The 10000-nt window shown below is 47.5% G+C and overlaps 1 protein-coding gene across 7 annotated transcripts in view; it reads right to left on the reverse strand.

The window, feature by feature from the left end:
* The window catches only part of tox2 (TOX high mobility group box family member 2), a 97922-nt gene that overhangs the window by 60175 nt on the left and 27747 nt on the right, over window positions 1-10000 (reverse strand). For 4 of the 7 annotated variants that reach the window (XM_076267384.1, XM_076267385.1, XM_076267389.1 and 1 more), the window contains exon 2: window positions 986-1078. The exons of the other annotated variants lie outside the window; for them this stretch is intronic. In XM_076267384.1, the coding sequence (XP_076123499.1) occupies window positions 986-1078 (93 nt within the window). The remainder of the gene's footprint in view (window positions 1-985; window positions 1079-10000) is intronic. 7 annotated transcript variants of the gene reach the window in all.

A 10000-nucleotide genomic window follows, 5' to 3' on the forward strand; every position in this document is an offset into this window, starting at 1 on the left:
GGCTCCATGATGTGTGTGTACACTGTGAGGAGTTGGAAATGGCTGAGGCAGACTCAACTGAAACCCCTTGTTCAAAAGCACTGCCTGCTTCCACTGATAGGCAGGCCAGCTCTTGGTACTGAAAGGATGGTTCAATTATACCGCTAGCACAGATGCGCCAACAAGCCTTTGGTAAATCGTAATTTTTCACGTGGAGATAAGGTGAATTAAGAGACGCCATTCCTCCTGTCTCTTTTTCTCTCTCTCTCATTCTCTTTCTTTCTCTTTCACTCACTCTTTCCCTATCTCTCTCCCCTGGGGACTATTGCTAAGCAGCACCGTGCCTGTTCATGTGGTTCATGTGGCCTTTTTTTTTGTGAATGGCGAAGCCTGCTGTTCCCAAGAGAAGCGCATCGGTTTCTTAAGTAGCGGCTTAAACACAGTTCAACACACACACACACACACCGCACACGCCCCGCCCACCCAAATGAAGCCAGAGTCACTGCTCCGGCTTCTGCCCTCTCACATTGCCTCGCTGAGCCGCGAGGAGCGCGGGACTGAGCCGAGGTCAAACCGCCGGCCCGGCCACCGAGTGGCGCTCCATGGGGAGTCCCAGTGTCTGTGAAGAGCCATTATCTGTCACTCAATCATTGACAGGGTGTGTGTGTGTGTGTGTCTGTGTGTCTGTGTGTGTGTGTGTGTGTGTGTGTGTGTGTGTGTGTGTGTGTCTGTGTGTGTGTGTGTGTTGGAGGGGTGGGAGTTTGGGGTGTGAACCACAGTCTCCTGCCAGGACAGCGAGCGCCACCGCAAAACCACCGGGTCAGCTACACACAGACGCTCTAACGGAGGCCTGCACAGGACACTCGTGGGACTGTTTACTGTACCAGGGGGGAGGAAAAGGACGGACAGAGACAGAGAATGAGAGAGAGAAGAGAGAGAAAGAGAACAGAAAAGGAGAAGGAGGGAACAAACGAGGAGAAAGGAAGGAAGGAGGGATTTGTCTCACCCCTGCAGAGGGCAGCCTTTTCCCGTCAGGGTTGGGCCTCACGGGCAAGCCGCCGTAGAGCCGGACACCGCGATCTCCCGCACCGTATCTGCTCTGTAGAGGGAGAGGAGACGGAGAGAGAGAGAGAGAGAGAGGGAGAGAGAGAGAGAGAGAGAGAGGATACCATGGGGAGAGAGAGAGAGAGAGAGAGAGAGGGAGGGAGAGAGAGAGAGGATACCATGGGGAGAGAGAGAGAGAGAGAGAGAGAGAGAGGGAGGGAGAGAGAGAGAGAAAGGATACCATGGGGAGAGGATGATAAAGACAGAGAGAAAAACGACAGACAATGAGAAACAGGGAGAGAGAGAGAGGGGTCATGAAGAGGTAGGGATGATAAGACAGAAGCGAGAGACGAGTGGAAGGAACAGAGAAAAGTGAGGGAGAGACAGAGGAGATGGGGAGAGAAAGAGGGAGGAACGAAAATAGGAACGATACTTCAGTCTCAGGGGAATCGACAAGTTTTCTGACAAACTTTTGTCTCGAAACAGAGATCTGTCGGCCGGCTGTGAATCAGCTTGGCAGGCCCCCATAACACAGCAGCAGAAATAGCAGTTATAACGGCCATGTGCACAAATCAACCACACAATTACAAAACATCGACGTGACACGAAAAACATTTACACAGATAGATGAGATAGATCCTTGTGCATGCAAATAGGCATTAACGTCCGCAGCGGCGCATTTCCCTCTTTTGGAAGCGGAGCGTGCGAGTTGGCTGTGCGTATTCCAGCCCGGCTTCCCAACATGTGTTTGGGAAAACAGGAGCTGTGGGGGAGCTGGCAGTGCTGGCTAGGAAACCTCGGGAAGTCCTGGGAAGTAATGATTCACACCCCGTTTGGGCGCCCGCAGCCGTGTGTGTGTGTGTGTGTGTGTGTGTGTGTGTGTGTGTGTGTGTGTCTGTGTGTGTGGCATCACACACGCTGCCACATGCTTCAACAACTTGGCCTGCTGGGATATCCACGCTGTGTATGGCTCTTGGCATCTCCTGAGACATCTACGCTACTATGAGGGCCTCCCCTCTGCCTCTCCCTCCCTCTCTCTCTCTCTCCCTCCCTCCCTCTCTCTCTCTATCTATCTATCTCACTGTCAGTCTCTCTCTCTGTTTCTCTCAGCAGCTTCTCTCTCTTTCTATCAAAGGGGAACCCCACCCAACATGAGCCATAATAGGAGACATGCCACCACAATTAAACTCTTTCGTTCAACTCTTTGATTGGAATATTACTCAAAACGCGGGACTTCGTTTTTCACTTTTGTCGGCCCCCAGTATCACAGACTCCCACTCTTGTTGTGTCTGTCTGGGTGCTGTTTCAAACTCATTCTTTGTTGTTTTTTTATGTGACTTACGATGATTAGTTCCAGTAAAGGGGAGTTCTCACATGTGGCATTGGCGACAGTTTCCAAACTAAAGTGGGGTGGCAACGACCCAATGGCCTGAAGTTACAGAGCGCAGAGTGAAGCTACAGAGCCTGTTTGCAATTGAAAGGGGGTTGGGGCAGGGGGGGGGGACAAAAATATGCATTTTGCTTTTTTCGGTCCCTGTTACCAAAACATGGGCCCAAGTGTTAGCCACAATTCACTGTACTTGCCCCGCTACTAATAGTGAGAGTGTGTTGGTTAAGATGTGGTGTCAAGGTTCAGTACAAAGACAGCCATATCATGAGAAATGTGGGGAGGGGGTGGGGGGTGTTTATATAATTATGTACATATTTATAGCACTTACAGTACTTCTGTGCCTCTCTGACGTGGGGATTATCTGTGTGTTGGTGGAGGCTGGGCTCCATATAGGCTGCTGTGGGGGAACTGTCTAACCATATAGAGAGCAGTCAGGTGCAGTGTGTGCTAACTCTTGCATACTTTTCACATATCATCCTTCATCTTTCTGTGACTTTTTTATGTTTTCCTTGAGCAAATATGGACAAAAAAGCAAGTATACACATGCACACACGTATGCACGCACACACACACACACACAGGCAAACACACATGCACACACATGGATACACACACAATCCCATTCTGTGGGAAAGGTTCCAGATAGCTATGCAGTGAGATAAATTTAACAACGGTGTGAGAAAAATGTGCTACGGCCAATGGGATCTCTCTTGTGACAGCTTAGCGATCATAGCTGCACCAATGGCCTCTCACCAGCCCATCCTGCCAGCATCCTCTGAGCCAATCTAATCTGGGCAAATCAATCTCAAACTGAACCTCCTCTGTATATCAGGATAGGTCTGTAACACACACACACACACACACACACACACACACACACACGCACACACACACACACACACACACACACACACACACACACACACACACACACACACACACACACACACACACACACACACACACACGCACACACACACACAGAAGGCGTTGATATGCATGTGTGATAAAGAACGCACAGTACATTCCTTTATGTGCTTGCCGGCCATAAAAACCTCCATGTATTCTGCAGAATAAGACCCACCCTTTCACATCAGACAGAGACGCACGTCAGCCCCTGACTTTAATGCTGCACACCAGCTGCTCAGGCTGCAGACGCATTAACATGCAAATTCCAAACTGGGGAAACTGGCATAGTTGAAATAACTGACAGAAAAATACCTGGCAAACGGACTGGCTTATATGCATACAGTGCTGTACAGGCACTCTCGCTGCGTGCTGCTAAATGTCTTCCTGCCTTCTTCAGTCCAACTTGGGCACAGACTACTGATAAGAAACCGGGAGATGGGACCAGAAAAAGCAACCTGAGTTGCAATGCATGTGCAAATCGATAAACGGCTAAATTAATCATCTAAAAAAAAAAAACAGTAAAGGGTGATCCTATATCTCTGTGTATGTAACAGCAATCGCACAGAACATATTTCACGTCTTAGTCTGTTCTACTATTCCCAGATGTGTGCAGTGATGTTGAGGTGGTGTATGGTTCTGAGCAGAAACTGAAAGGAGGGTATAAATACTTGGGGTGGCTTGAGAGTGAGAGAGCAGGAAGGCTTGGCATTGATTCAGCCACCCCTGCCATGCTTCTGTTAGTGGTGTGTGGGGGGTTGTGTGTGTGTGTCTGTGTGTGGGCGTGTGTGAGAGTGGGTGTATAAAAGAGTGTGTGTGTGTCTGTGTGTGTGTGAGAGAGAGAGTGGGTGTATAAAAGAGTGTGTGTGTGTGTGTGTGTGTGTGTGTGTAAGGGAAAAAGGGCCTGACACCACCTCATTGTGGTTTCTGCTGAAGGCCTGAAATGGCGTGATAAATTAGCCTGACCTGTGGTAATGTAAACATGATCCTTGTGCTGCAAATATGCACTGAGGACAGTGTGGCGTGTAGCATACTGGGGATGTATCTGTGTCTGAACATACATTCAGGAGCCATCCACTGGGGCTTTTGGCCTCTCCTGTTAGCATGTGTGCATAATGAGACACAATGCACCCCTCAGAGGCTAAGCTAAGCTCTTTTCTTAGCATTTCAGGTTGCCAACTAAAAGTGTGCCTGTAGGTGGCTAACACATACAGTATCGTTCACAGCCCTCTCTCCTCCGCTAACTACAATGATATCATTGTGAAACTCGCACTGTGGTGTGACACCTTCAACACAGGCTGCCTCTCTGGACGTTACCAATCTGCATGCCGTGCACAAGGGGAAGAATCGAGGTGTAACTGAGGCCCCGATGGCTTCTCTTCTGTTTTCAAATGTTCAGCCCTCAAAAACCTCTTCTCCACAGACTGGGGGGGGGGGGTGGCTCTTGTCATGGCCATGTGGTTTTTGATGGCCACAGCGAGTCTTTTAAGAGAAATCTAGAATCTCTGAAAATGCACAGAATGTTGAGCAGGGAGGAGGTGAGAAAAGAGCTCTGTAGCAGTGTTGACAGCAGCAGGGCTACAGAACAAGCCAGCTAACCGTTTACAGTACCGCGACCGTATTTGATTTCAGGTAATACCACACCGCTGAAAACATGCACCGTTAATCTTGTGGATAAAATGCACACAAATGGGTCCTGTCTATCATGCTTCAGTTGTTTGTGTTGTCGCCCTCACATTCAGCTAGCTCCGCCCCTCCTCTACTGCGATTGGTGCTTCTCGTCCTTTCAGTGGTGTTTTCCAGATTCACTTGGCTCTCATTATGCAAATGACGGAAATGTAATTTCTCCCGTTCTCTGGGCTGGGGTGGTGGGGGCTGTAATTCTAATTAGGATAACACAGTGAACATGGAAGAGGGGGGGGGGGGGGTTGAAGTGTACACCTGCAATTCAATACTGCGGCTCATGATGACCCCCCCCCCCCCTCTCTCTTTCTCTCTCTCTCTATCTTTCTCCCGTTTGATACTGCATTCACTTTTATCCAAATGTCCTGTATTCCGCGTACTCCATTCCCCTCTCTGTGCACCCCTGTCCCCCCTACACGTGCGCTGCCCTTGGCTCCTCTAATCATCCAGTGACGTGTGCAGTTCGCTGAGCCCTCGCCCCTCTCAGGCCTGCGCAAGGGCCCAGCACATTTTTTTGCAGCATGCAAATCACCTTGCACTTTCCCTCGACAAATGTGTGTGTGTGTACGTGTGAATGTGCGCACAATAAAAAAAAAGTGTGAGAATATGCATGACTGTGCACGTGTACGACCATACTTGTGCCTCTGCGCACAAGGCATTAATATTGAATTGTTGATGCAAATGTTATTAGAGTGAAAGGCAAATGACTGAGGCCTGCGATAGCGGAATTTGTTTTCTCAGGGCTGCTGTTGCGAAGCTACTGTGCATTCAATATGCTGTGAATTTTCACTTTGTGAGTCCGGATCTTTGTACTGAGAAGACTGGGTAATGACTGTGGCGGGCCTGGACTTTGGTGAAAAACAGCTGCGTTTCTGGGTTAGTTAGCCTTTATTTCAGACAGTCTGTTCCCCTGATTGAGCGGCCCAAAGATGGGCCTCTCCATATTAATCAGGCTCTACGGACTCCCCCCTACCCCCCGCTGCAATCTGTACAACGTCATAGTCATCTAAGACTGATTTGTTTGCTATTCAAGGCAAAGGCGGTACAGTGCTGTACAGTGTGTTCCCAGAAGGCAATGGAAAAAAAACAACAAAGTCTTTGGATCGAGTCCAAATGATATCTTAGCTTCTGCGGTCTACACATTTTTTCATTATGTTGGTCTACACCCTTTGACGGAGAGAAAAAAAAGAAGAGAGAGATAGATGGATAGAGTAAGAGAGAGAAAGAGATGAAAAAGAGAGACATAAAATGGGAGGAGCTTCATCTAGATACTCTTTCATTTGCTGGTAGATTCTTATTGGATGTGGAAAACTGGATGTGCATGCCTTTCCATAAGACCATGGTGTTGTGTATTAGTATGTATGGTTTGATTTGAGTGTGTGAGTGTGTATGTGTGCATGTATAGGATGTGTGAGAATGTGTGTCTGTGTGAATGTGTGAACTTCAGTGTGTGTGTGTGTGTGTGTGTGTGTGTGTGTGTGTGTGTGTGCCATCCTCACTCTTTCTCTGCTGTATGTGTGTGTGTGTGTGTGTGTGTGTGTGTGTGTGCGTGTGTGTGTGTGAAAAGAGAAAGAGAGTGAGTGTGGTGTTAGCTAGATACACATGGCACCGGGGATCGAGCTGAGTTCAGCAGTTCTCACAGACCTGTCAGAAATACTGTCAACAGAGCGAAAAATAAAAGACAATTGTGTTATGCAAGGCCTTAATTTAAAGCACATCACAAAAGTTCTCCCACCACGCCACCCCACCCACCCCGACCCAAATCAGCCCAGCCGCAGTGGATCACACCAGGCAGGCGGACCTCACTCCAAGCTCTCAACCTTGCTACTGCTGCTGTGGTCCAGTGCCAGCGGGGGAGAAAAATACCCAGCCTGCTCTCAACCGAGCCCTGACCCGGCCTAAAGAGAGCCCCCATGTCCAGTCTGAGCTGACGTCCCCTTACACCACTTTTGATGCTGTCTGGGGTCATTAGCACCCCTGTGCCTCTACTCCCACCATGTGATTAATACAGTCACACACACACACACACTCATTTTGCATTGCTTTGAGGCATGCAGGAGCAGTGATCTCAAACAATGAGCAAGTTCGCTCATGGCTAATCGACGGAAATGTTCATTTATGACGGATGTGCGAACACCTCAGTGTCTTGATTTACAGAAGCATACTGACACCTCGGCCTGCGCTGACGCGCGCGGGCCTTTCGACTGGGCCGAAGGTAAGAACAGAGACTGTGGCACGGAAAGATGTGACATAACACTCCTACAAACACCTGCCTGGGCCACGGCTGTGATGCTTGTGGTTAGCGGCAGGCGGCACTTTGTGTAATTAACAGTTGTTCTCTGACAGACACCGTAACAGTGAAACAAATAACAAAACAAACACACACACACACACACACACACACACACACACAAACACACACACACACACACACACACAAACACAAACACACACACACACACACACACATAAACAACTAAAATGACACCACGTTTACTAATGTGGAGGACTAAGTGTTGCTGCTGCAAAAGTTTTGGCGCACTTTCACTGGGATTACTTGGCAAAGGGGAGAAACTCGATTCCTCGACATTCAGATGTCAAAGTCGCGGCACTGACACACGACGAGTCTCACTCCGTTTGTTCTCCCTATTCTCTCAAATTGTTTTGAGGGATTACTGTGGAGGCACTGCCACAATAAAATTCCACATTAGAAAAAAATAATCTATAGTTTGCACGGGCTGCTTTTTAAAAAGAACATTTTATTTTTTTCTAAACCTAAAACCAATCTCTTAACAACCATCTGTTTTTGTCTGAATCATTGCAATGTTCGCTATTCAAAGGCTCCCCCCGTCACTCTGCATTGTTAAGGGACGGCTCTGCAAATCTTCTCTTTCAAAAAAAGAATTAAAACATGTGGGGACATAACAAGTCATAACAACTCTAATTCAGCCACTTTTAGAAGGGACTGTCTATTGTCTAAATAAAGACTACTGAGATTTGGTTAGGGCACAGATGGCATTTACAGTCAGCCTTTATCACAAAGAGCGAATTATTTTTTTCTTTGCTCCTGAATAATCTTTTAAAAAGATAAACCAAAACTACATTAAGTAAGCTTTGCACATTTTATCCCTTATCCCAGAAAACAAAATGATGTATTAACAAAATATGTATTAGGACATATTACATAGAATAAAGGGCTGGCTCAGTACTCAATGAAGTTTTCAACTGTAAATTGTTCCTCAGACATCACAGTAATGCAATATGACGTTAACCGTGTACGTCTACTTGTTACTGCAAGCCGCAATATACTCACTCCAGTTGGTATACGGAGCACTATATTTACAATACTTTTGTTTTCTCACCCTAAGGCCTTCAGTGCTCTGAAATGTGTCAGCAGTAAAAACGAACATTAGCACTTCGTCCGTCCAGGCCCCTTGCAGCCTGTTCTGGCCATTTAATCCCTATTATATACCTGGTGTGATGCAGCGGCCATTTTTAGTGTGGCGGCAGCCGCGGGGCTTACTAGTGGCGACAGGCCGCGGTGGCAGCAGCTTTAGCCAGCGGGGCCCAGCGCTGTGAGCTCATGGAGTGTATTTTCCACAGCAGATGTCTCGTGTTGTACGACACCGTAAATTACTGTCGCTGCTGACACTGAGATCAACACACACCGAAACTATGGGAGACATGTAAACACACACAGAGGGAGAGGGAGAGAGAGAGAGAGAGAGAGAGAGAGAGAGAGAGAGAGAGGCAAGGCTAATTTTCAGTAGACATTTATGCATGGGCACAGGGATAAAATACTCCAAGACATAAGTATGTGAAAACACATCAGTGAAAGTGACACATACATATACATGGCTTACACAGAAATGCAGCCCCCCCACACACACACACAAACACACACACACACACACACACACACACACACACACACACACACACACACACACACACACACACACACACACACACACACACACACACACACACACACACACACACACACACACACATACACACACAAACACAGTCCCTGGAGACTGGTCAAGCCCTATGCCTATGTGTCAGCAGAGGGTTCACGGCATGACAGGTGGCAACATTGTGTGGTGATCATACACACACACTCTCTCTCTCTCACACACACACACACACACACAGACAATGCAGGCAGGAAGACTATTTGTGTGACCTCATTAAAAAATATCACATTTCACACAGATGCACACAAACCCCCCAATGATCATTAGCGTCATCTGTGGCTGTGTGGTTGAGGTGATAATTATAGGACTGCGCCATTTCAGGTATCTACACCTGGATGTGATCTGGGTTTGCTTATTCTATACTATCTTCCTTTCTCTCTATCTCTCCTCTCTCTCTCTCTCTCTCTCTCTCTCTCTCTCTCTCTCTCTTTCTCTGTTTGTTCACCCTGCCATGTACAGTTAAGCATGCAGAGGTGAAAGGGCTGCAGTTTGAGGTGATTCTCCAAACACACTTTCTAGTTTGAAATTTTGAAATTGGTTTCGCCTCTGAGCCTGCGCACAGCTTTTGTATGAGTGACTGTGTCAGTGAATGTGTGTGTGTGTGTGTGTGTGCATGTGTGTGTGTCTCAACATACCTCTGTGTATTTGTGTTTGCAAATGTGTGTGTGTGTGTGTGTGTGTGTGTGTGTGTGTGTGCAGGCGCGCGCAAATCAGAATGCTCTACCTAGGATTTATCACTCTAAATATAAGCCCTTTAACAATACCATAGAGAGTGTTGCAGAATCTGGCAGGTTCATGTTTGCCCTCTGACTAATGCGATTATATAAGCCAGGGACATTACCCAGCACCCTCTCCTGTACAGCAGCAGCATCCACCAATTCAAACCCAACTTTCACCCACCAGGGCCAGAGAAGAAGAAGCAGAAGAAGAAGATGATGATGAAGAAGAAGAGGAAGAATGAGAAGATGATGAAGATGAAGAGGAAGAAGAAGAGGAAGAAAGAGAAGAAGATGATGAA

This window comes from Alosa pseudoharengus, unplaced genomic scaffold (assembly GCF_046254945.1).
Source record: "Alosa pseudoharengus isolate Yale_2024_CS ecotype anadromous, Long Island Sound unplaced genomic scaffold, YU_APseudo_1.1 YU_APseudo_1.1_scf_5, whole genome shotgun sequence".
In the NCBI taxonomy this organism is placed as follows: Eukaryota; Metazoa; Chordata; class Actinopteri; order Clupeiformes; family Clupeidae; genus Alosa; species Alosa pseudoharengus.